This window comes from Accipiter gentilis, chromosome 3 (genome assembly GCF_929443795.1).
Source record: "Accipiter gentilis chromosome 3, bAccGen1.1, whole genome shotgun sequence".
In the NCBI taxonomy this organism is placed as follows: domain Eukaryota; kingdom Metazoa; phylum Chordata; class Aves; order Accipitriformes; family Accipitridae; genus Astur; species Astur gentilis.
Genome location: NC_064882.1, coordinates 13,557,144 through 13,582,363, shown reverse-complemented (window position 1 = coordinate 13,582,363; position 25,220 = coordinate 13,557,144). Strand labels below are relative to the sequence as shown.

At 43.0% G+C, this 25,220-nt stretch overlaps 1 protein-coding gene across 7 annotated transcripts in view; it reads left to right on the top strand.

The window, feature by feature from the left end:
- The first annotated feature begins 7,459 nt into the window (after nucleotides 1-7,459).
- The window catches only part of FAT1 (FAT atypical cadherin 1), a 113,314-nt gene continuing 95,553 nt past the window's right edge, over nucleotides 7,460-25,220 (top strand). For 5 of the 7 annotated variants that reach the window (XR_007505573.1, XM_049797549.1, XM_049797542.1 and 2 more), the window contains exons 1-2: nucleotides 7,460-7,688; nucleotides 15,974-19,262. Coding sequence is in view for 6 of the 7 variants with exons in the window: in XM_049797549.1 (XP_049653506.1) it covers nucleotides 7,482-7,688; nucleotides 15,974-19,262 (3,496 nt within the window). In the remaining variant the exon portion in view is untranslated. Of the gene's footprint in view, nucleotides 7,689-10,159; nucleotides 10,213-15,973; nucleotides 19,263-25,220 lie in introns of those variants that run through there. The other 2 variants (XM_049797560.1, XM_049797579.1) reach the window with 1 other exon arrangement.

Genomic DNA, 25,220 nt, shown 5'->3' with positions numbered 1-25,220 from the left:
TCCTTTGCATATACCAGAAAAAAACCCTCCACAGTTCTATGACAAGGATTGTGATGGAAACCCAGATCAGGTAGAGTGGATAGACCAAGACCTTTCTCTTACACTGAGCTTCCAAAAGGGATAGTAAATGACTTTCAAATACAGGAAAAGTAGATTTTATTAATTTTTAAAGTAGAAGACCTGACTTCTTAAATGGGGGAAAAAAAATCACAGTGACTAGGTAAGACAGAAAACAAATAAAAAGAGTTTGTAAACAGTTCTTTCCCTGCCCACTGTGCCCTTGTAGGAGAGGTTCTTGTTTCACATGCTGGATTCATTTCAGCTACATGAGTAACAGTTTGAGAAGTAAAGAACTGTCCCCTAGTACTCACAAAGACAGTTTTCTTTCCACCTTCCCCAGCAGATAGCTACGTATCAGCTCTGTTCCTTCCAGCAAACTGTCCTTAAAGCAGAGACTCTCATTTCCTTGCTATGACATTGTGCTTGCACGAGACAGCTAAAAGGAAAGGGCACTTCTTGTCATGCTGAGCACCTTCTGTTTGTTACTCGGGTATTCAGCCACTTGCAAGATCCAATAGGCATTCATTGAACTCAAATTCTTTTCATTGATTTAAGTTGGATTTTGATTAGTAATACAGACAAGAACACCATGCCAGCAAATGAAGAAAGAGGTTTTTTCACATATGTACTCCTGGATCAGGCAACTCAGTTCACAGTAGATAAGACATCATGTAGGATGGGAATGTCTAGTCACAAGAGTCCTCTCTTCCATTGGATGAAATAATATTCCCAAATATATTGAACTGCAGAAGCTGGACACATGTACACAAAGCTTAATCAGAAATGAATGCTAATATTAGTAAAATGGGATAAAACCATCAGTAAAGACCAGGAATCTTCTTGATGAAATCTAAGGGCTCCGATTCCACAGTAAAAGAGGATGTAGTATTTTACACACACAGGAGACCAAACCTTTATGAGGTCTATGGCATACAGACAAGCACTGAGTTCTCAATTCTTTATATTTGAAAATCCTAAACTTAGCTCTAAGTCTAGATTAATTGCAGCAGAATGACTAGGTATAGTATTCTATACTATGGAATAAAACATTAGGCCTTAGTGACAATGGAAAACAGCATCCTTTCTAACTATCAGCTTTTCAGCATTCTGAAGTCACCTAGGTTTTTAACTATTTGGATTTGCAAATCCTAAACCAAACCATAACCTAAGATTAATTAAAGCTGGAGGAATAAGCGATAACTCTTAAAGAAACATGAAGCTTATGACATTGTAGATGCCGGCTCAATTAAAATTTCTTTGAGCCCTACAGTACACATAAGGCAATTGGGTTCTAGGCTTATATGCTATATATATATAAATGCTATAGATTTATAAACTCTAAGTCTAAAATTAGTCTTTATAAAAGGACCAATGACCACAATAAAAGGAGCATCATGACCTAGTCCCAGTAGAGACCTATGCCTTGCCTTCTTTATGACCTGAAGAATTCTGAAGACATTCAGAGGATTAAATTCCAACATTAATCATCCTAGACTAAATTAAAACTGGCCTACCAACCCATGAACACTAGGCAAATCCATGGCTTACGCAGAGACCAACCTTATTCCTGATGTTTATTAATACCACAGTCGCTGGGGCTCTTTACTTTTCTCTACAGTTCTTCAAACCCTAACTCTAGCTTTAGGGCCAGTTTTAGAACCAAAAGGACCAGTACCTTACTACAAAACAGAACATAGTACTTTAACACCAGCCTTTCTTTTACTTCATTCAGCCCTACCTGTCACCTGAGCTCTTAAAACTTTAATTTTGTGAACTCACACCAGCTCCAGGATTAATGGAACCTGGACAACTAATTCCAGCTACTCAAAACCAAGGAAGTTCAGTTCCCAATTTATCACTATCTCTTAGCACTGTGATATATTAACATCATCTGAACTCCAACTTTTTTAGTTTTGAAAGCCCTAAGCTTCAAATTGCTAAATTTACAGTTGAAGAACCAGCTCAAGAAAACAGGAGATTTAGGACCAAGTGGACAGCAGATTTCTTTTACCTCTTTTTGTCCTACAGAGTGCCAAAGTCACGTTGGCTATGCACTGGGGAGTCTGAAAATCCTGTTCCTAACTCCAGTGTTAAATCTATTTTTCACAAAATCAAAATACCAGCCTACATAGCTTAAAAAAAAAATTTAAAAAAATAAACACCATTATAGTCTAGCTCTTTTCTGATCTTTCCAAACACTTTAATTGTCCTTTAATTATTTAAATCTAAATTCAAGTGTTCGTCATGTTATAGGCATGAGACTGTGAACTGATGCCGTTCTGCCTTGAACTCTGTGGATTTGAACTCGATAGTGCAGTCCAAGTACCACTCGGCAGGAAGATAACTATACCTAACAGAGGAGCAGATTTATCCTACCTTGCTGAGCCAAACAAGACAAAAGTCCCTGCAGATCTCCATACCATCTTCATTCCACCCTAAGGAATATTGAAGATAAGCGGGATTTTTCACTTTTGTTTGGGATGCGCTAGCACAAACCATTACCCTAATTTCAGTCCAAACCTTTGATGAAGATACCAGTACTGTCCATAGTGGTGCAGCTGGTTCTGTTGTGGTTTGCCAGTATGGCATAGAGTAGGATAAATGCCATAAAAGCAAGCTTAACTTATGTGATTATTTTTTTTTAATTGTTTGTTATGCGGACTTAAAGTAGTCTATTTGGCTAGCCCTCAGCCTGAGATAGATCGGTGAAGAAAAGTGTGATGTGGAAAAGTGCCTTGTTTCTGAAGTGAAGCTAAAATGCTTCTCAAAAGTTGACATACACAGAGGTAATCTGTAAGATCAAAATGTTGTAAATATGAGGCTGCCTAGCTCACTCCTGTTTAGAGAATGTATTTCTCATTCCTGCTGCTTGAAAAAAATTTAAAAATCACTCTTTTCCAGATCAGCTATCTCTGCCAGTTTGAAGGCTCAGAAAATAACTATTCAAATATTTGGGTGTCTTCCCCCCATAAGTACCTGAAGAACTAGTTCTACCCATAAACATAAAATAATCTTTTAAGTACATTTTCATTTTTTTCCTTTGTGGCATTGCTCCAGCTTTTCTTTACTGTTGCATATGTGTGTATTTCACACATACCCACAAATAGCTGTAGCTGGTGGATTTAATGATTGAGTCGCCTCAGTAAACTCCTCTTTAGGTTCACAGTGCGCACAATGGATTGTCAAGTAGCTGAGACTGTTTAGCATTTCATTAAACTGATGCTGATATATGACTATTATTTTGACATTGCTGCCTTGAAAGTCTTGAAAAGCACTGTGAAAGGGTACCTAATCAAATAGTCAGTGATATTTTACACAGTGAAAATTCTCTAGGGCAAAAGAAAGTCAATAAAAATAATTAAACTACGAAAAGTTAAATATTCTTGCTCAAATTCTGTCAGATAAAGAGATGCATGCAAAGGCAATCCTAAAGATTTTCAGGGGTTTTGCAAAAGTTTGGTTTAGGTAGGAAAACGCCAGCAGTCTCTCAAATGTCTCTCTCAAACAAATTGCCCCGTTTTCCCCTGTAAAAAGGGGGGTTGGGGGTGGGGGTGGAATTGAACTGCTGTGGTTCAACCCAAGTTCGCAGACAGTAGGCAAGAATAGCCAGAGAGGCAGAATTCTTTTGTATTCCCCAGGTCTGCATTTACAAGAGAGGAAGCAAGATAGAGTGCTAAAGGAGTATACATCCTTGACTGCAGGCCAGGGAGAGGATGATTACCGAGTTTGGGGGACTTGTGTTGTTTTGTTTTGCTTTCCAAAGGCTACAACTAATTGAGATGCTGGGGATTTCTCCTAAGACATTGGGGCCAGATGAGGAAAAGGAGAATGGCCAGAGCAGAGCTTCTACTAATCAGCCTCCTTCTTTCTGTATAAATGCGACGCGGATAAGGGTACAGGTTTTGTGCTAGCTTTTTGTACTCTAGAGAGTTTTATTCTTACTGTAAAACCAATGTCAGATCAGTTCATATTTAACTGCCGGAGAACTCGCTTGAAACTGCGCCTGACCCCATTACCGAGAAGATGTATTTGCCCTCTGCCACAGAGGCTCAATGTTTATGGGCCCTTGATTGCCCCCGAGTCACAGGCTGCTATTGTGTTCAGAAGTGCTTTTTTGAAGCTGCACTTGGTGTAGCAATTGCAACTGTTTCACCCTCATAGAGACCAAGCCGTAATTATCCTTGCCTTTGCCATCTCTGAGCCAGTGCAATTCAAAGTGCCGATTTCGATCTTTAAAGCTTTATGCAGCTGAAGTCCCTACGATTTGAAATTAACTTCTCTTTTCCAAAATGGGAGCTGAGAGATCAGTCCAAAGTACTTGAGATATCATTCCCCATGTGCATACCTGGGGCTGGTAGCAGGAAAATTTCTCTGGAGGGCACTTGACTTTGGTATTTACTTCCGATCTATTGACTTATCCAGTTGATCTATCCGCTCCTGTTTGTTAAATATATAGCAAACAAGTTGAGATCTATGAGGCCAGGTTTTGAGGTAGATTAGTGAGAAGACTGTTAGTGCCACAATGCCTTAGAGGGAGATGATGATGAAGATGATTATGTGGAATATAATTTCTGATTGTCTTACTATTTTATGACACAAGTTCTCTTACATAATGGCTTGCTGGTAGCCTGATACCGGATTTCTATTTCAGGTTTTGGGAAATAATTCCAAAGTTGAAGGATCCATGTTTCTCTTAAAAGCAAACTGTCTAATGCAGAGAACTATTTTTTTTTTATTGAGAGCTGAGCTAAAACTTGTTTCATCTTAGGTAGTTTCATAAGGACAAGGATATGTTAATAGATCACAGGGAGCACCGAACATATTTTGCTACAATGGTTATAAGACTGGAAGTTTTTCAGAGAAGTGCATGGTGCCCTAGGCACTGAAGTGTGATTTCAAGTATTCTCTTTCGTACCTTTCCTATAGGTTAGCAAAATGTAAGAGAATATATTAATTTTTTTTAGGATAACATATCAAAAAATACCCTGGGAAGATTAATCTTTAAATGTGACAGTCAACAATGATTATAACAGCTTTATTGACACTATTTCCAAGAACAAAAATCAAAGGGCAGAGAAAACGTGAAATAAAAATGGAATACTCAGTAACTATCAGAATGACTTTGTCAATATTGTTAATGATGTTAGAATTCTGGTTTAGAAGGTAAAACTATGTATATCAAGAAGACTTATGAATACACTTGCCTGGCCATCTTGGCTCCAACACTTTATCTGAAGTGCTAAGCACCATTACCCACCAATGGAGAGTGACGGCATATCCCTTTCTTCTTCGTCTAAAGTACTTAGTGTCAGCATAGCATGTGTATAGCAGGAAATCCAAATCAGAAGCCCCTGGTTTTTTGGTTATCTTTACCAGCTAATTTTGAGAGATCCTCCTGTGCCACTTATGGGAAGTTACTGCAATTAACCACACCACCACTGCATTTCTCCAGGCATTGAGAACTAAAGGTTAGACAAAAGTTTAAGCAATCTGCTGCTCTGCCCTTTCGTTACTTAATTCAGCAATCAACCACAAATGGCCATGAATCTGAAAGCTAGCAGATTTTGTACTCCAAAATTATGAAATATTTGCAACTGTACTGAGTAGAAGTGTGGTTTACATTTGTTTCTAGCCCTCAACTACAATGCCTTTAAAGTGTTCCCCTTTTAGCTCTTTTCTGGAATGCTCTTTTAAATGCAGTTTACTTTATGAAGATCACTTTGAAGCAGTTTTCACAGAAGGAAAGATCATTTGGCCCAGTGGCACTTGGATAAGGACCTGGTATAATTCCATTTAGGGTCTTCAAAAAGTAACTCTGACATGCTAAGTAAATCAATCAGCTGTGGCTGTTGTGGAAATCTACAAGACCGGAGAATTTTGACATTAAACTTTCCAGACAGGTTCATTCAAAGTGATCATTCCCAGGCGGAATTGGCTTGTATGCACTATTTGGAAATGTACTTAGTATTTATATACTGCAGTTCGTATCTGCTCGTTTGTATCTGCTCTTCCTAACACAGAACGCTTCACGCTCACTTGGCTGATAGATTTTAGTGGTATATCTTATAGGAAATAATGATCCAATGTCTTCAGAAGCCAATTTGACTTTTGGAGGAAGGCCATGACTTTAAGGTCCTTCGGGATAAATGGTGTCATGAAAGAATATTTTACCTTCTGAGAATCTCAGAGTGCTTTACAAATTTAGTGTTACACCATTTCTCTCAGGTAAATAACTTTTAAGCATTTTCTGTAGTTTTCCCAAAATTTTATAAACCCCACTATTCAGGACCTACTCAGGCCCCTGCTTTCAGCTGATCCCTGCCACTTGGCAGCGACACCTCTCCTGGACTTTGTCAAGGAGGAGCAATTGGTTTGGGCTTACATTGAATGAGGGAGAACCACAGTATAAATATGCCTTGCTTGGTTATGATTTATTATTTTTGAGAAGGAGCTGCCATTTTGCTTTTTTTTTTTTTTTTTTTTTTTTGGGGGGGGGGGGGGGGAACACCCCTTTCCTGTGCCTTGAAAAATACAGCTCCCCTGAAGAAAAGAAAAAGGGAAGGAAGAAAAGGGAAAAAGAAGAGGAAGAAGAAAAAGGATAAGAAACGGGGGGGGCGGGAAGGAAATGAGGAAAAAAAAAGAAAAACAGAAAGAGGAGAGGGAAAGGGAGAGGCAGAGGGAGAGCTATTCCAGTCTTAGCGTGGCGGGGGGAGAGTGGGAGATCCCCGTGCTCAGCCCACCAGGAGTCACCGCTTATTTTAGCGGCCGTGCCCCGCCGAGGAGGAGCCCTGCGGCGGGGGAAGCGGCGTCCCGCCGAGCCCAGCGGCGCTGCGGCGGCGGAGCCGGCGGGACCCCTGGCCGGCGGCGGCCGCGGAGAGTCACGGCGGAGGGGGGCCGGGGGGTTGCAGGGCCCCTCGCCTCGCCTCGCCTCGCCGGCGGGCGGGCGGCCGCGGCCCAGGTGCGCGGCGGCGGCCCCGCGCGGAGCCGCGGTGCGCGGAGCGGTGCGCGCTGCCGCTGCTGCCGCCGCGCTCCGCTGCAGCGGCGGGGAGGGGGGGTGGTGCTGCCGAGAGCACGGTCCGAGGGGGACGGACGGAGCGCGAAAGAAGGCAGAGGGAGAGGGAGGGAGGGAAGGAGGGAGGGAGGGAGGCGGGGGGAAGGAGGGAAGGAAGGAGGGAGGGAGGGAGGGAATCGGCGATCCGGCGCAGCTTCCCCACTCTCACTCTCCGCTGCTGCAACTCCTCAACTCTGCCCGTTCTTTGCCTGGACATGTCTTAAGAAAGTTGGATCTCTCCCTCCCTTTCGCCTTATTTTTTTTTCCTTTTTCTTCCTTTCTTCTCCCCCTCCCCGTCTATTTTTCCTGCCCACCCTCGTTCAAGTGTAAAGCAGCGGATGGGTCGGAGCCGACATGCCGCGCTGTGGCGATGGGGCCGGGCGCCGCGCTTGCTGCGCGCCGGGGCCGCGCTGAGCGCCGGGGCCGCGGCGGAGTTCACGCTTTAGAGGTGCGTGGGCACCGGGGCACTGCTCGCTTCTTCCCAAAAGGACAGAACAGAAAGGGGGGGAGGAAGCGCGCGGAGATGGACCGAGCTGGAGCGGACTTTGGGAGAAGAGCGCCGAGTCCAGCTGGTCTGGTGAGTTCTTTGTTTAATGAGTTTATTATCAGCGGGGTGCCCGGAGAGGTGATTTCGCATGAGCGGTTTCGGTGCTCTAGTTCGTTGCCTTGCTGAAAATACTCAGCTCTTCGCATAAACCAGTAGTTTATAACTGTGTAGGATACGTGCGTTTCTGTCTCCCTCTCTCTCTCTCTCTGCACATCGACTTTATCCAAAAAGCTAGGCGTACCTGGCGCTGAGGGCACCCCTGGCTATGCCGCCACCTTCACGCACACAGCGGCACGCAGGTTTCCCGACCCGAGCGCCCGCAGCCAGAGCCGGGCTCGGCGCCGCGGGCTACCGGCTCCGCTCCGCCGAGACCGGGCTGGCTGCCGGCGCCCTGCCCGGCCGCCCGTGCGCTGTGGCGCGGCGCCCCCTGCCCGGCCGCCGCGGAACTGCGGCCCCGCCGCCGCCGCCGCCGCGGGGCGGCCGGTGCCGGGGCACCGGGGGGCTGCCGGGGCGGCCCCGGGCGCTGCGGGGGAGTTGCACGGCGGAGCCTCCCGGCTGCGGGCTGGCGAACCGGAAAGCCGGCGCTTGCGAAAGGGGGGGGTCGGTTCCTTCCGATCCGCAGCCGCGGGCGCCCGAGGCTGTGGTTCCCGAAGGGCCCCCCCGCGCAGCCGGCGTTATTTATTGACGGGGCTGATCGAAGACGTGGCGGGGCTGACGCGTCCCCGCCGGCTTCTTGCCGCCCGCAGCCCAGCTTCGCCGTGAGCCCGCTGGGTCGGGATCCCCCAGGCGAACGTTCGATCGTTATTAAGCGTGATCACTTATTAATGAGCGGGGAATCCTCCGAGGACTTATTTCGGAGTATTAATCTTTAACGTTGGGCTGGCTGACGGCCACCCCTTCAGCATGACTCCTGCAGGGCGCTTCCCCGCCCGAGGTAGCCCGTACCCCCTCCCCGGGCCCGGGGGGGGGGGGGGGGGGGGTGGTCGTCGTCGTCGCCGCCGCCGCCGCCGGGCTTCCCCGGCTCCGCAGACGCTCCCCCCGCCGCTGCTTTTCCCGGCGCCGGGGCACGGCGCTACTCCTTAAAACGGTGGCGGGGAGCCGCGGTAGCCGTCGCTCCTTTTCGGCCTTTGCCGGGAGACCTCCCTCCGCGCGGCCGTTAAGCCGCGGCTCGCCCAGCCCAGCCCGGAGCCCGGGGCCGGGAGGCGCGAGGCCAAGCCCGGCCGGCGCGGCCCGGGGGCGGCAGCCCGGCCGCCCGCGCCCCCTCCCGCTCGCCGCACGGGGGAAGGGCCAGCGGCCGCCCAGGCGCTGCGGTCGCCGCAGGGCGGTCCTCGCTGCCACCGGCGCGAGTGGGGACGGCGGGGCTTGTCCCGGGTACCCGCTGCTCCTCGGACGGCAAAGCCCCGCCATCGAGGACCGGCTGTTCCCGTGGGCTCTGACGGTCTCGTCTCCATCCCCGTTAAGACGTCCCCCGGCAGCAGCCTTCTGAAGTTTCCGAGTGGCCTTTCCGAGGGACGACTTAGCCACACGCGAAGCCGCCCGCGTCCCCGGACCGGCACCCCGCTCCCTGCCGCCCCGGCCGGGCTGGAGCGGGGTGAGCGCGGCGGAGGTGAGGGGGGTCCCCCCCGCCCCGGCCCCGCCGGCGTCCCCGTGAGCGCCAGACCACCGGGAGAAACGGCTTGGGCTCTGGCTCGCCCTCCCCCCGCTCCCCCTCTCGTCCTTCCCCGGCGGGGCTAGGCCCTGGGCGGGGAGGCGGGCCGGGGTGCGGAGGCTGCTGCTGCTGCCGCCGCCGCCGCTCCCGCGTCCCGCGGAGCGCCGCGAAAACGAGTTCCGGAGGGGCGGCCGTCCAGCGCCGCGGAGGAATACGGCAGCGGGGGGGGGGGGGGGGGGGGGCGGAGAGGCACCGGTGAGGCGCTTCGGAGAGGCGCGCTGGGGCCCCGGGAAGAAAGGGGGAGCGGCGCGGCGGGCACCGTGCGGGGCTGGTCCCGGCCCGTGCCCCCGCCCCGCAGGTAGCGAGCCGCGGAGAGGAGAGGCGAGGTGAAGTGCGGGGCGGCGCGGCGTGGCCGAGCCAGCCGGGCGAGTTGGGAGAAGTTTTGGTGGCGAGGGCGGGCGGGCAGCGGCGGCGCGGGGAGGGGGCGGCCGGGTGGCGCGGGCCCCCTCGGGAAGTTGCGGCCCTGAGGGGAGGCCGGGAGCGCGGCGAGGCCGCCGGGAGGGGGTGGGTGGGCGGGCGAGCGGCCGCCTTGTGCCGCGGGGGCCCGCGGGAAGGGGCTGCGGAGCGGCGCCGGCCCCGGCCCCCTCCCCCATATCCCCCGCCCGCGGGGCCGGGCCGGGCCGGGCCGGCCGCGGTGGCCGCCGTGCTTCGGCGGGCCCGGGCGCCCCGCTGCCTCTCCCCGCGGCCGGGCTCCCCTGAGAGCCGGCAGTTTAGCCGGCAGAAGTTAGTTCAGGCGGCAGGTTGCTCGTGAGTTGCGTCGAGGAAAAGGGGTGGCGGTGATATTTTGCCCTGGAGGCAAGGTGTCTTCGGCTGCTTCCGATGGGCCACTGCAAACTTAATTCCCTGGTAAGCCGGCAGGGGCGATTCGCGGCGAGGAAGTACCTTGGGGTGACTTTCTTCCTTTGTTTGCACTTCCAACCCCGCGTCCCTCGTTGCGATCCTCGCCGGATTCTTCCGAAAGATAAAGGGCAGCGCCCGCCAGGACGCGGCGTTTAGCAGCGGCTCTGGGAGATCCCGGCTGAGCGCATCAGCCAGCTTCTGCTGCCTTTTTTTAATTCCTCTTTACGGCCGTTGAAGCAAAACAAAGCTCTGTGTGAAAGGTGCGCTGTTTAATCTCTTGGTGTCGGTAAGTAAGGGTGTGCCTTACAGCTGGTAACATCCCCTCGTTGGAAGCTTTTTCGGTTTGGAAACGCACTAGTAAATTAAAAAACGCTCCCTTCTAACAGCAGGTTTTCTTACGGTTTCAACTACTTGCGTGCAAGTTGTTCCTAGGGAGTTACGTGGGAAATACTACCTGTATTCTTTTACCACCTCTGCTGTCTTTCTGCAAAAGGAAAGAATGCTGTGTAATAGATGTGTATTTCCAATTTAGTTGTCTAGCCGTGTGGAAATACTCTGCTGTTCAGTGAGTAAAATACCTTACTTTAACGCTGAAAACTCTTTCATTTTTAAGTTTCTGTTTTGTTCTCTGTGAAATCCTAAAATCTTAGTTTTGGGAGACTGGAAGGAGAGCTTTAGTAGTCATCCCAGTAGTAGGATAGTCTCCTGGTTTTTGCAACTTAGCATGCGAAAGAACTTTATATGGCGAGGTTATCGCTGGTATCTGTGCAAGTAAGCAAACATAAAATCCCTTCAAACCCTCAAAGCTTTACACTTTTTACATTTTTTTTTAAAGTTTAAAACTGAGTTTAAGCTCACTAAAACTATTTTTGTCATCACAAACTTTAAGGTGCCATGTTAAATTTCAATCAAAGTCTTTCATTCACGGAGATTGGAGGTCTGCTTTTTGTTGCACAACTGGTGAGTAGTAGGTAACTGCTGTACAGATAAATAGTCGAAATTCTCTATGTGAAACTTTGTTTCACTCTGGATTCAGAATCTTGTGCATGCTGTTTGAATACAGCTGCTGCATTTTTCTTCTAACGGCAAAGATCTCAAAAGCATAAATCAAAGTATCTCATGAGATTAACTCATAATGTGGAGAATACAAGTGTAAAACTTATTGAACTTTAGTCACAAGTTGAAACTGTTATGTTAATCTCTGCGACAATGTACATTTTTTGAATAACTTACCAGCTTTACTAAAGTAATGTTACCATACGCTTTCATCATGTGTTAATTTTCTGAATACCAAAACAGACCCACACCCTCCCTTTCAGAAAAGCAAAATACACTGCTAAGCTTTTTTTATTGGAAATGTAAGCATGTTGGAACAGCTAAATCTGATTATTTTTTTTTCCCAATCAGACTACATAAATAATTACTTTTAAACATTTGAAAGAGTAGGTGTGACTACAGTTAGTGCAGCCCCCAAAGCCACACCATCTCTCGTAGACTTCTACAATGGGAACATTGTCATGACAGTTTAGTTACTGCAGTAATAACTTTTCACAGTGCATTTGTGTCAAACAGCATCAGTTGCCTATGCTGATCAAAACTGACTGACGGAGACATTTTAGTGTTAATAACTTAATATTACAAATCAAAGAAGCTGGTGCACGTATGGGAGGGAAACCCCTGCTACATTTTTTAAAAGTTAGCGAGAGATTTCAGTAGACAAGAGGTTCTTTAGTGCTGTTTCTACAATACTTTTAGTCCTCAAAATGCTCTCTGATGTGTCCCTAGAGCGGTGTAACAGGCCATGCTCACAAAGTCTTGTTCTGCTAATGTAAATCATGTAGCTTACGTCTTACAGTAGGTCCTTCTGGACTTAACTGGCAGATCTTGCGTGTAGAAAAGGGATAGCAATGGGACTGAGACTTTTGCTACTTTGCCTGTGTGGCCTGATTTAGGTTCTTTTTCTACCTGTGACTTTTATTTGATTGCTGGGGGAGTAAATCTCTCAATGTATGCTCCCCATTGATACATTATGTAGAATATAAGCTTGTTTTGTCTGGGTTTTGTTGGCTTGCTTGGCATTGAGATTGTAACTTACTAAATTCTGTACTTTATGCTTAAAACTTTCAAATCTCAAGCTATAAACTTCGAAGTCTAGATACTGTAAATATACTGCTAAGAGAAACAGCCTTTTATATGACTGCTGACTTATCCAAATCATATTCATTTCTAAGTTATCACTTTGAGGTCTGCTAGCCCCAAAATTTTGCTTGTTCTTGTACCTTTAATGTGAAGATAGTTCATATTTCTAAGTTGTGTTAGTATTTTTTCCCATATACAAATTATGTTAATGGTGTTGATGCGTTAATAACTTTGTTAACATTGTAACTAATGTATCCCAATGCTGAATGGGCGTATAAATAAAAATTACCTGGATATGCCTATAAATAAAAAATATCTGAATAGTAATTTCCAAATAGGAAATCAAAGTTTGTTTGAAAGTAGCTTTTCAGTATAAATACGGTGTGCACTTCTTATAAACCTAGGGCTATGATGTTTTGTTAAGCAAACGGTTGCCTTCTGTGTTGAAAATGGATGCAGAAAATCCTAAACTGGTCATATTCCAAAGATAATAAAAAATTTAGGAGTTCAAAGTGTAGCCTTTGGCTAAAATGTTTCTGAAATTCAGTCATTCTGGCTCACTGTAATGAGCCATCTGAGTTTATATCTAACACATTATCACTTTATCTTAACATTTTCATACTTTCCCTTAGTAGTTATCTGTCTTTACAACTGGCATTGTTTAATACTTTAGATATTTATCAAGATTATATTATGTTGATTTTTGGATAATCCTGGATCAACATTTTTTAGCTTCCAGTAGCTCTGTAAATTATGACAAGATGGAAAAAGTGTCATGTAACAGAAATGACTAACTTGTTAACCATGTTAGATAAAAACAGTTCAGTTGAGAGATGCTCTTAAGCTCTGGATTGTGACTCAGCAAACCTTAGAAGTTGCTCCTGAGGAATGGATTCTCTTACTGCTAGTCGTGTCATCGTGTGTAATAGGCTGCCAGTTGCCAGTTCTGAGCAGACTCCACTTGAAGTTATTACAGAAAAGTAGCAAAAAGTGCTTAAGGTATTATGGCACAGAAAAATATTTACAGTAGTAGTAAAACCTATGTGTTTGTTTAACTTCGAATTTTAATGGAGAGTTTGGATATCTTAATGCAGTCTAATGCATCATAGTGTGGTGCATGTTATGTCTAACGTGCCTGAGATGTGAGGTGCAAATGATAAAAGATACAGAGAGGTACAATGTGTTATGTAATAAATACACCACTTCAGACAGCTTGTTCCAAATGTAAGTCTATAGGCAGTGAGTTACGGGATGCCATAGAATCAGAGGTGAAGCTGGGTTTTGGACTTCAGCGTAAACTTAAAAAAAAAATAAATCCTATTGTAACAGAGGGAGAAAAGAGGGAAAGATCTGCTCATTAAGTAGTTTTTGATAACAGACAGCTTTGAAAATTCCAGCAAGATGGAGTAAAAAAAAACTGTTTCTGTTGATTACTTAAAAATGATGTAATAATTTCTTAACATGTCTATTAGGACAGTCTGATGGCACCTTTAATTGCTTGGAGTTTTGGAAGTATTGATATCAGTTACTTATTGCAGAGTTTTGGCTGGGTTTTTTTGTTGTTTTTTTGTTGAAAATGTTCATTTACTTGGCAGTATGTTAGAGGAATGAAGCCCTGGAGACCCAAGTGACTGTTTATTCCCAGGACAAATCATAGCCTGGGAAGAAAAGTAGATAGGGGAGGAATAGTATTGTTAACTCATTGAAATGGTGGCTGTTCCAACCTCACACACATTTGCCCTCCCAAACTTTCCTTCATCCAGTGTTAAGACCTTGTAAGTAGTGGTTCCAGCTAGTGACTTTCTTTTAAAAGCTCATACACTTTTTATTGTTTGCTCATTCACTTTTTATTGTTTGCTATGGTTATAGCTTTAATCATGTAACTTAATTGATAATTTGGAAGACATGCACTTTTTTTTATTCTTCCAGAAGGATACTAGCTAAATTTTCATTACTCCTTTCCAGTATTTCCTATAGTTTGTGTGGATCTGAGTCTTAAATTCTCTCTTCTCAAAATTATTGACTTATTAACAGCTGTGACTGAATTAGTTTCTTCTGAGGTTTTGGAATGAACTGCTGATACAAGTAGATTAATTTGCTCTAATGCTTTCTGGTGGGCAGAGGCAGTCCATGGAATTTCAGCCAATGCAATCTTTCACATATCTACTTGAGCAGATAAGAATTAGGGGAGGGAGAAATAACTGTAAGAGAAAATGTAAGTGGAGGATGGAGACAACATAATGTGATACCTTTTGAGCTGAGGTGAACAGAAGTAGTGTGACGATAGGCACTGAGGAGAGGCTGACAGCCAAAGATAGAGTGAGGACAAACTGGGGCTAAAATGTGGAAGGAAAAGGTCAGGAACAATGAAGGAAGGGTACAGTTAGGAGTTAGTATGAGTTGCATAACAGACTGGCCAGGGAAGCTAAGGGAGAGGTAAGGGAAAAATATTTAGGATAAATAGGGCAAGGTGGAAGAAAGGAGTGCGTATTACTTAAAGTAATCAAGTCAAAGCTAGATTGCTTTCTACTTGCTGCAAAGAAATTGTTCCCCCGAGATTTTGTTGAAATCTTGGGCTTGTTGAGGAAGCATTCTGAAGCTTTGATTTGTTATCCTGTTGGGAGTAAAGACTGTTGCTATAAACCCAGATGAAGAAGGTGGTCCCAAAGGTCTTGTCTTGTTCCTGAGGTTTCTGTCTGTCTTCCTACTGCAGTCTTGCCTGGACTTAGGCATTGGAAATGATAGGCTGACTTCTTCAAAAGGGAAAGCCAGTGAGGGTGTGTCTCCATGTCTGTCTTGCTGTTCTAGGCTCTTTCGCTGTCATTTCTGGAGTGTGTTGGAGAAACATGTCTTAATAGTTCCTCCAGTTACTTTGATAGATTCCTGTTCTCATAGCTTTTGATACTAATTTGTTTCAGATCTGTTCCGAGAGGGGAATAAAGGAATAGGTCTCATTCTTTATTGATTTTACAACTTAGTGATGCCTGATAAAAATGTTTTTTGTGATATGCACTACTTGTATAAGGGTACTCGGAGCTGGAGAGAATACAATACATACAGAATTATTCTCTGTTTATAATTTTTATAATTCTCGAAACAGGTGCTTATAGGATACTTTGAAGGATTCATGGTAATTCCAGGCCAACTCTTGCAGTTTACTTCCACATCATTGGACATCAGCTATTTTACAATCTAAGTGAAATGAGGGAAGAGAATTTTCTATTGAAAGACAACGTCACGTATGAAGTACAGGACTGGAGTGAATGTTCACTACTCCAGATTAGTTCGGATCTAGTTTGCTCACTTATAGCAGACAGCGCTGGCATGTTTCGTCTAACATGGTGCTCCGTGGAGTTGTTCATTTGAAGTTAACTCTGTGTGTTCTCCTTGGGTCATGGTAGTAATTCCTGCACTTTTGGTCTTGTGGATTCTTGGTATTTTTTAGGAGGTTTAATTTTTATTTTATTTTTATTACTGTAAATCACGTTGAAACTTTCTGCAAAAAGGGTATAACCTAAATGTGTAACTTCTAGTTTTCTTTCAAGTGTGAATTCTAAGCTAAACATCAAGGTTATTTGACTAATATCTGAACAGTCGTAAGTCTTAACACTTCTCTCTCTTGTTTCAGGGTTTCTTTGCAATTGCTGCCATGGGAAGATACTTGACTATGCTGTTGCTGCTGATGCTGCTGGTGCAGCATTTTGGAAACTGTGAAGGAAATCAAAGGCCACATCATGCTCCACCAATGCAATTTACACAAGTACAGTATAATGCCACTGTGTATGAGAATTCTGCAGCCAAGACTTACGTTGGGCATCCAGTGAAAATGGGCATTTACATTACAAATCCTTTATGGGACCTAAGATACAAAATTATTTCTGGTGACAATGAGAACTTGTTCAAAGCTGAAGAATATGTTCTTGGAAACTTTTGCTTTTTGAGAATACGGACCAAGGGAGGAAACACAGCTATCCTTAACAGAGAGGTAAAAGACCATTATATGCTGACTGTTAAAGCAGTTGAAAAAAATACAAACGCCGAAACACGCACGAAGGTCAGGATACAGGTACTGGATACAAATGACTTGCGGCCTTTGTTCTCTCCAACATCTTACAGTGTTTCTTTGCCTGAAAACACAGCAATAAGGACCAGCATCGCAAGAGTCAGTGCAACAGATGCAGATATAGGCACAAATGGAGAGTTCTACTATAGCTTTAAAGAAAGAACAGATGTGTTTGCTATACACCCAACTAGTGGAGTGGTAGTTCTAACTGGTAGACTTGACTACTCAGATACTAAGCGTTATGAGATGGAAATTCTTGCAGTGGACCGTGGGCTGAAGCTGTATGGTAGCAGTGGCATAAGCAGTATGGCAAAACTAACTGTTCATGTAGAGCAAGCAAACGAGTATGCCCCCGTTATTACAGCTGTTACATTGACTCCATCAGAATCGGACAAAGATCCAACTTATGCAATTGTAACTGTAGAGGACAATGATCAGGGTTCAAATGGGGAAATAGCATCATTAAATATTGTTGCAGGTGATCCTCTTCAACAGTTCAAAACAGTGAGGTCTGTTCCAGGAGGTAAAGAATACAGAATAAAAGCCATTGCTCACGTCGATTGGGAGAGCCACCCTTTTGGATACAACCTTACCCTTCAAGCTAAAGATAAAGGAAATCCCCCACAGTTTTCTTCTGTAAAAGTTATTCATGTGACATCACCACAATTTAAGTCTGGTCCTGTCAGATTTGAAAAAGAGATATATAGAGCTGAAATAAGTGAATTTGCCCCTCCAAACACACCTGTGATAATGGTGAAAGCTCTGCCTAGTTACCCACATTTAAAATACGTATTTAAAAATACACCGGGCAAAGGAAAATTCAATGTAAACATTCACACTGGTCTTATTACCACTTTAGAACCCATAAAAGCACAATATGCATCCCATTTTGAACTTGAAGTTGTGACAAGTGACAGAAGAGCTTCTGCAAAAGTATTAATTAAGGTACTAGGCATGAACAGCAATCCTCCTGAATTTACCCAGACATCCTATAAAGCCTCCTTCGATGAGAATGTGCCAATAGGTACGAGTGTCATGAGAGTAAGTGCAAAAGACCCTGATGAAGGAGAGAATGGTTATGTGACCTATAGCATTGCAAACCTAAATCCTTTGCCATTTGTGATTAACCATTTCAGTGGGATTATTAGTACCTCAGAAGACTTGGATTATGAATTGATGCCAAGGGTTTACAATTTAAGGATTCGAGCTTCTGATTGGGGTATACCATATCGTCGAGAAGTTGAAGTTCCTGTTACTATTGTTTTAAATAACCTGAATGACAATATACCTCTCTTTGAGAAAATAAATTGTGAGGGAACAATCCCCAGGGATCTTGGTGTGGGAGAACAAATAACAACTGTATCTGCTATTGATGCTGATGAGCTCCAGTTGGTGAGATATCAAATTGAATCTGGAAATGAACTGGATTTATTTAGCCTAAATCCAAATTCTGGAGTACTTTCACTCAAACAGTCACTAGTAGATGGCCTAGGTGCTAAAATGTCTTTTCACAGTTTGAAAATTACAGCTACAGATGGAGAAAACTTTGCAAAGCCATTGTATATCAACATAACTGTAGCTACTAGCCGCAAACCGGTCAACTTGCGATGTGAAGAAACTGGCGTTGCCAAAATGCTTGCAGAGAAACTCTTACAAGCAAATAAATTGCACAGTCGTGGAGAAGTTGAGGATGTTTCCTTTGACACTCACTCTGTGAATATGCATGCACCTCAGTTTAGAAGTACTCTCCCCAGTAGCATTGAGATAAGAGAAGACCAACCTGTGGGCTCCAGCATAATACTTATGAATGCTACTGATGTTGATACTGGCTTCAATGGAAAGCTAGTGTATGTCATTTCTGGAGGTAATGAAGATAGTAGTTTCATTGTTGATATGGAAAGAGGAGTGCTGAAAATTTTATCTCCCCTTGACAGAGAAGTAAAAGATAAATATACTCTAAATATTACTGTCTATGATCTTGGAATACCGCAGAAGTCTGCCTGGCACCTTTTAGATATAAAAATTTTGGATGCTAATGACAACTCACCAGAGTTCCTGCAAGACAGCTATTTTGTTGAAGTGAGTGAAAACAAAGAGCCAAACAGTGAAATAATTCAAATTGAAGCTACTGATAAGGATTTGGGGGCTAATGGAGAAGTGAAATATTCTCTTCTTACAGATACAGACAAGTTTACTATTAATGCTGTGACAGGAGTTGTGAAAGTTGTAGGGGTTCTGGATCGTGAAGAACAGCATGTCTATTTCTTGAAAATAGAGGCTAGGGACCAACCTATTGAAGAACCTCAATTATATTCAACAGTTATTTTGAAAGTGTCTGTAGAAGATGTTAATGACAATCCTCCTAAGTTTATTCCTTCAAATTATCATGTGAAAATTCGAGAAGATCTTCCTGAGGGAACTATTATTACGTGGCTGGAAGCCTATGATCCTGATTTAGGCCAGTCAAGTCAAGTAAGATACAGTCTTTTGGACAATGGAGATGGCACCTTTGATGTTGACAAACTAAGTGGAGCATTACGTATTGTACAAAGGCTGGATTATGAAAAGAAACAACTTTATAACCTGACTGTGCGGGCCAAGGACAAAGGAAAGCCCATTTCATTGTCCTCTACGTGTTACGTTGAGGTTGAGGTAGTTGATGTGAATGAGAACTTGCACCCCCCACGGTTCTCTGTATTTGCAGATAAAGGCTTTATAAAAGAAGATGCCCCTGTTGGCTCCTCAGTAATGACAGTATCTGCTTACGATGAAGATGCGGGACGAGATGGGGAGATTAGATATTCCATCAGAGATGGATCTGGTATAGGAGTTTTTCGAATAGATGAAGAAAAAGGTAAGGTGGCTTTTGGTTATTTTTATATTCTAAATAAAATCATATGCCAGCAAAGAGACAAGATAAGCAGCATTGTCACAGTTGAGATAGATGTTCTTGTAAGGACAAAAAAATGTCACCAATAATGTGTATAGCACTGTCTAACACTTTAGGGAAATTATATGTATACATTTGATGAGTAATTTTCCTGTTGTCCTCATTGCTATCCAGCCTACCTGAAGCCATTCTTAGATCTTAAAATCTATGCCACTTGGCAAAAATAATACTATTGATATAAAATGAAGGTCTACCTCATGTGAACACTGTTGTCTTGCGGGCCATGGGACTGTGAAGCTAAGGCAGCAGACTGCTTTCTGCAGGGATTTTCATCGTTTTTAATCTTAAGTGACATCTCTGTTGCTTCATTTACGGGAGGTATGCCTTGGTGTGATATTGCCATACATGTTGGTTTTGGTAGTTTATAGGTGCCCATCTGTTAAGTTAGTAAGCAGTGCTGCCTTCATGGAAAGGCTTCTTTTTAAGAAAGCATAGATGCAGCCTTTAAAAAAACTAGTATAAATGGAGCAGACTGAACTGTTGACTTATTTCATTAATGATGCATAAATTGATGAGCAACTGTAAGAATTACTCCAGTGTCATGTATTCAGAAGAAACATAATTATGGTTTCAGTAAAATTCTAGAGCTGACTTCTAATATTTTGGTTGGACATCTGTGTAGCTACCCATTCATTTATGTCTCTGATAAAGATAGAGCATTGATATTGTGGTACTATCTAAGTGCCTTAAAATAAATTGAGGAATCTTGTGCAAAATTTGGCTACAGGTTACATGTAGGTAAATTATGACATATGTGATTGACATCTTAAAAAAAAAAAAAAAAAAAGACTAAAAAATGTCAATCATAATCTGATTCATCCAGTAGCCATTCTGTTTGTTCTATATGCTTGCCACAATTGTGAATGTGGGTAATATGGATTCACAAAGTCACTTTGCTCTTCAAGGTTTAGGTGACCAAGCTGTTACTGGCAATATTTTTTTTCTTCTATAGAAAGTCAGTTATTAAATTATGTAGTTTGTGGCTAAAGAACCAACTCTAGAGCTTGAAATACAGCATCGCTTCTTAGCTTTGCTGTTAACAAAGCGCAGAGTTAAGATTGTGGAACAGATTTTCTAAAAACGGAGAATTGAGTACTTTCCAAGACTTAGTAGTTTCACTTTTAGGCTTTTGCTATGTGTGCAGACTATTCGTTTGTGTATCATTATGCCTTTCTTTTGACACAAGTACATTTAAGTTTACTGTGCATTATAGTATCTTAGAAAAGCGTCTAGTTGTCCTACAGAATGAGTCTGAGTTTGCCAATTTGTTGTCCAAGTGATAGACAATAGTAATGAGAACTGAAGAGTCAAGAAATATTTTTATTTTTGTTACCAGTATCTACATGTGTGCCTATTTATGTGTATGTGGACAGGTATGTGTATTTTTGTGACACTACTACAGTGGTAGAACTAGTTGTCTGCATGTGTTGCCTCTTTACTGTTTTAGCACAAGGCTAGTTTGCTTTACAGAAGAATTGGTGTGAGTTTAAGTAAGTTCCTTTTAATCTGACAGGTTTACAAAGTTGGCAGAACTTGGGGCAAAACCAGCTTCTATTTAATAATCTTGTCCAGGACAGCAGCTCTGTATTTTCAAGGCATGGGAGAGGCATTTTCTATATTCCTGTCTGGTATCTAGTGTTTGCAGTTCTTCAGGGATGAAGGTAGAGGGGTTTAGTGGGGTGGGGGTGGTGGTGAATAGGGGTTGCTAGTTTCTAATCTTAGTGGACAAATTTCACTTGAGATGCTGGCGTGGGGAAGAATGTGTCTGTTTGTGTTTGGTAGGTGTTTTTTCTGTCAAATGTTGATCTAAAGGAACCGAGGAAAGAATATGGAGTATCTACAAGCTTGACAATGTAGCTTAAGTTTTGCCTTGACACTTTTGGGTGGGGGTTTTTTTGTGTGTGTGTGTTCGGTTTGGGGTTTTGGTTGTTTTTTGGTTGTTTTTTGTTGGTTTTTTTTTTGCTAAGACACCATCGGAATTGTTACAGAAGGCACTCTTTATACTGCAGTGTCTGAATATTTGTCATATTTTTCAAAATAGACTGGCCTTGATACAGGGAGCAGACTGATAATTAGCCAAGAAAGCACGTTAAAGAATTTGTGAAAGAGGAGATCTGGCAAGCAACTTGGAAACATTTTCAGTTTGCTAAAGGGCTCTTCTTTCTGACTTTACCCTTGAGCTACATGCTTCCTGCTATCTCTGAAAGCATCATACTGCACTTTCAGTTGAAAGATGGATAAACTGGATTTACGAAGTTATTTGGAGTCAACACTTAACTGTTCGATGACTAAGAGGAATCCTTTTGTGCCTTGCTTCTTAGGAATCAAGGACAACAGTCACTTTTGCAGAAAGACTAGATGATTCATGATGATAGAAGCATCAAATAGCTAGTTCCATGCATGGAATTTTTACTGGCTTTGAGGTTATCTTTTCCATGTTAATGAGGCTTTTTTTAATTTTACATTTTGAAAGGTAGGAAACTGTATTAGTGTTTGATATTTGTACTTGTAATTCTGGAATTTTCACAAGAAAGTTTAATATATCTTTGCCACTAAGTCTCGAGTACTTTTTTCTAAGACTTACCTTTGGTTTATGTTTTCATAGGTTCTGTTTTCTGCAGTCCGGTCCAAACCACTAGAAATAAATCTCTTAAGAGGGAGCCCTAATCCACCCATACTCCCAGACTCAGGAGTTGCTTTGATTACTTTGTTGCCTAATTGCTCTGGTGCTTTTCAGGAAGACACAGAAAAAGTACATTAGGGCTGAACTTGATAGTTAGTCACATTTTAGCTTTTGTGTAAGTATTCTTGTCATAGTTTAAGCCCAGCCAGCAGCTAGGCACCATGCAGCTGCTCGCTCACTTCTCCCCACCTCCCAGAAGCATGGGGAGAAGAATAAAAAAATAAAAAGTAAAACTTGTGGGTTGAGAGAAGAACGATTTAATAACTAAAATAAAATGTAATACTAATGATAATAACAAAATGTAATAATAATAATAACTGTAATGTAAAGGAATATAATCAAATAAAATTAAAAAAACCCCACAAAACAAACAAGAAAAGACAAGTGATGCACAACGCAGTTGCTCACCACCTGGTGACTAATGCCCAAATAGCAATCCGCCCCTCCCAGCCAACTCCCCCCAGTTTATATCCAGAGCAAGACGTTCTATGGTATGGAATATCCCTTTGGCTAGTTCAGGTCAGCTGTCTCAGCTCTGCTCCCTCCCAGCTTCTTGTACACCTGCTTGCTGGCAGAACATGGGAAACTGAAAAATCCTTAGGGTAAACGCTACTTAACATGCTGATGGTTTAGTTGTTGCTATCAACGTTATTCTCTCACTAAATCCAAAACACACTGTACCAGCTACTAGGAAGAAAATTAACTCTATTCCAGCTGAAACCAGGACAATTCTTTAGCCTGAAAAGGCAATAATGGTCAGTAAAGGAGGAGAGCAAGGTGACAGAAGTCTGTAAAATTGCAGTAGTTTCTGTGCCACCTTCCTCATATCACTGTCTGGTTTTTGCAATGCAAGAAATAGGGCGCACACAGTTAACAGGTAACTAACCTAAAAGGGAGTATTTTTCACATCAAGTGTAATAAAATCATGAAACTCATTTCCCCAGGAAGTTATAGAGATCGAAAGTATGACTAAAGAAAATAAATGGTACTAATGAGATTATTTTGAGGTTTGGCCTCATGCTATCTCCAGCTCATAAATTGTTAACTGGAAGCAAAGTGGGTAAGGGAAGGAGATCAGAGATCATTGCTCAATATATAATGATTCAGAAGTATAACAGTGCGTTGTGACTGTTACTGTACAGAGATAAAATTCAAATTCCATAATAAACAGAGACTCTGGGTATATTATAACAGTATGAAGGGAAAAACGTTAAAACAAGATTTCTCTGCAGTGAATTTATACAACAAAGCAGTTTGTATATCCTTTAGATATGTGTGTTCAGGAGAGGTCGGCATTCAAGATAGCTTTTTACGTGTGAGCTATTCAGTGTTGCCCACTGGGCTGGATGTGACACTGACGTGGGAGCACCAGCATGTGGTGAGCAAACTTCCACACTGATTGTCAGTCATAAAAATGAGAACTGTTACTGGTTTTGCAGTATCTGGCCTTCTCCAAAGAATTTTTGCCATGCAGACTGTTCCTTTCCTTGAGATATCAGGGCTTCTAGCTTATTACCAAGAGCTGGTTTTTATCTTGTTTCAAGGTTGTCGTCTTTTGGTTTTGATTTTCTTTCCAGTGCTCAAAATTTAGATAGCTGAGGGATCGAGCAGACTTGGAGGGAGTGTAGATGCCCTGCGTCATTTAGCCTAAGAAAGGTCTCATTGTGATGTTTATAGAAGGTGAGAGCCCATCCTGGAAGCTGATGTTCAGAAATGAAGGAAGTTTCAGAGAGTCAAGAATTCCATGGTGTCTGGTTGTGTCTAACCAGTTGTATGCTAGAGCAGCCTTGTACACCCAGATGCAGGGTGTTGCATGTAGGCCCTATGCAGTAAGATTTCCCCTGATGACAGTTTGTTTGAACTATTTTAATAAACCGTGATGAATTTTACAAACACATTGTTATCAGAGACTTCCCAGCTAGTTCAACTTGCAAGGCTACCAGCAGGCATTTTCTGAACTTCTGCAATGGAGGATATTTCCCAGCACATAACCGAGTTCCAGAACGGTGTTAAGGGTGATGTGGCAGTCTGAACTTCATGCATGATAACTTTATTACTCCGTGTTTATTCCAGTAATATAGTTATTTGTTACCAGGAATCTTGCTGTTCTTTCAGTAACCTGAGTTTAAGTTATTAGGCCATGAGTGTTAGAGAATAACAGTAATTCTGTTTTAAGAAAAACAACAAAGTTTAAGGTGATTAAACTTATTTGCTGACTTAAAAAGACCTAAGTATGACTGTGCTTTATTAGAACAAAGGTCTGTCTAGCCTGATATGCTGTCTCTAGTAGCGTAAGGAAGAATAAGACCAGGGCAGACACATGATACTTCTAATACTTTTCTAGTCTCTGGTTATTTTCCATTTGGGAAGTTTTTGAGTCAGATGTGGTTTATAACCTTTAGTGGATTTCTCTTTCTTGTGTAGTCATGCTTTGGAACCATGTTATTTTCAAGTGTAACCTTGTTACCATGATAAGGAAAGATGATTTGTTTTGGTAGAGAATGTTAAAGGAGCAAGTAAAAAAGAAAAAGTTAACAGGGGCATGTGGAAGAAAATTAATTTTATTGCACTATCTCTGTGTGCATAAAATACCATCAATAAAGCTTAATGGCTATGAGACGCTATTTTTAATATTACCAGAACCATTTCCAGCTGGGAAGGCAGTAATTCATTAAGGAGAATAAATAGGATTTTAACTATGTAAAGCAAAGTACTGAATTATAGTCTTAAAAGGTACAGAGCATTGCTAACACAGAGTAAGCATGTTAACATTTCTTTGTAGTGTTCTCGTAATTGCATTAATTAAAACGCAGGATATGATTAACATTTATACATAAGGGGTGGCTTCAGGTTCTGTTTCTTGATCTTTGGCTTCTGAGCTTTTCAGATCCTTCTACCTCTCACTGTTGTTGAGTTTTAATATGAAGATAGGCATTAGCAAAGATTAAATACTGTGATCATCAATGGAGCAGAACACAAGTACCTATTGGATAGCTATTAAACCAGCAGTGTTGTTTGGAACAGAAGCCAACTGGCCTGCATCTATCCTAACAATTCTTCATACCTTTAGGCAGGGTGGCTGCACCCAGATTGTCTGTGGGGAATGCTACCTGCTGCATTTTGACTACTAACTGTGCCCTGGTGCTCTTTGGAAGAGTGGTAGCTGGCAAAGGCCAAAG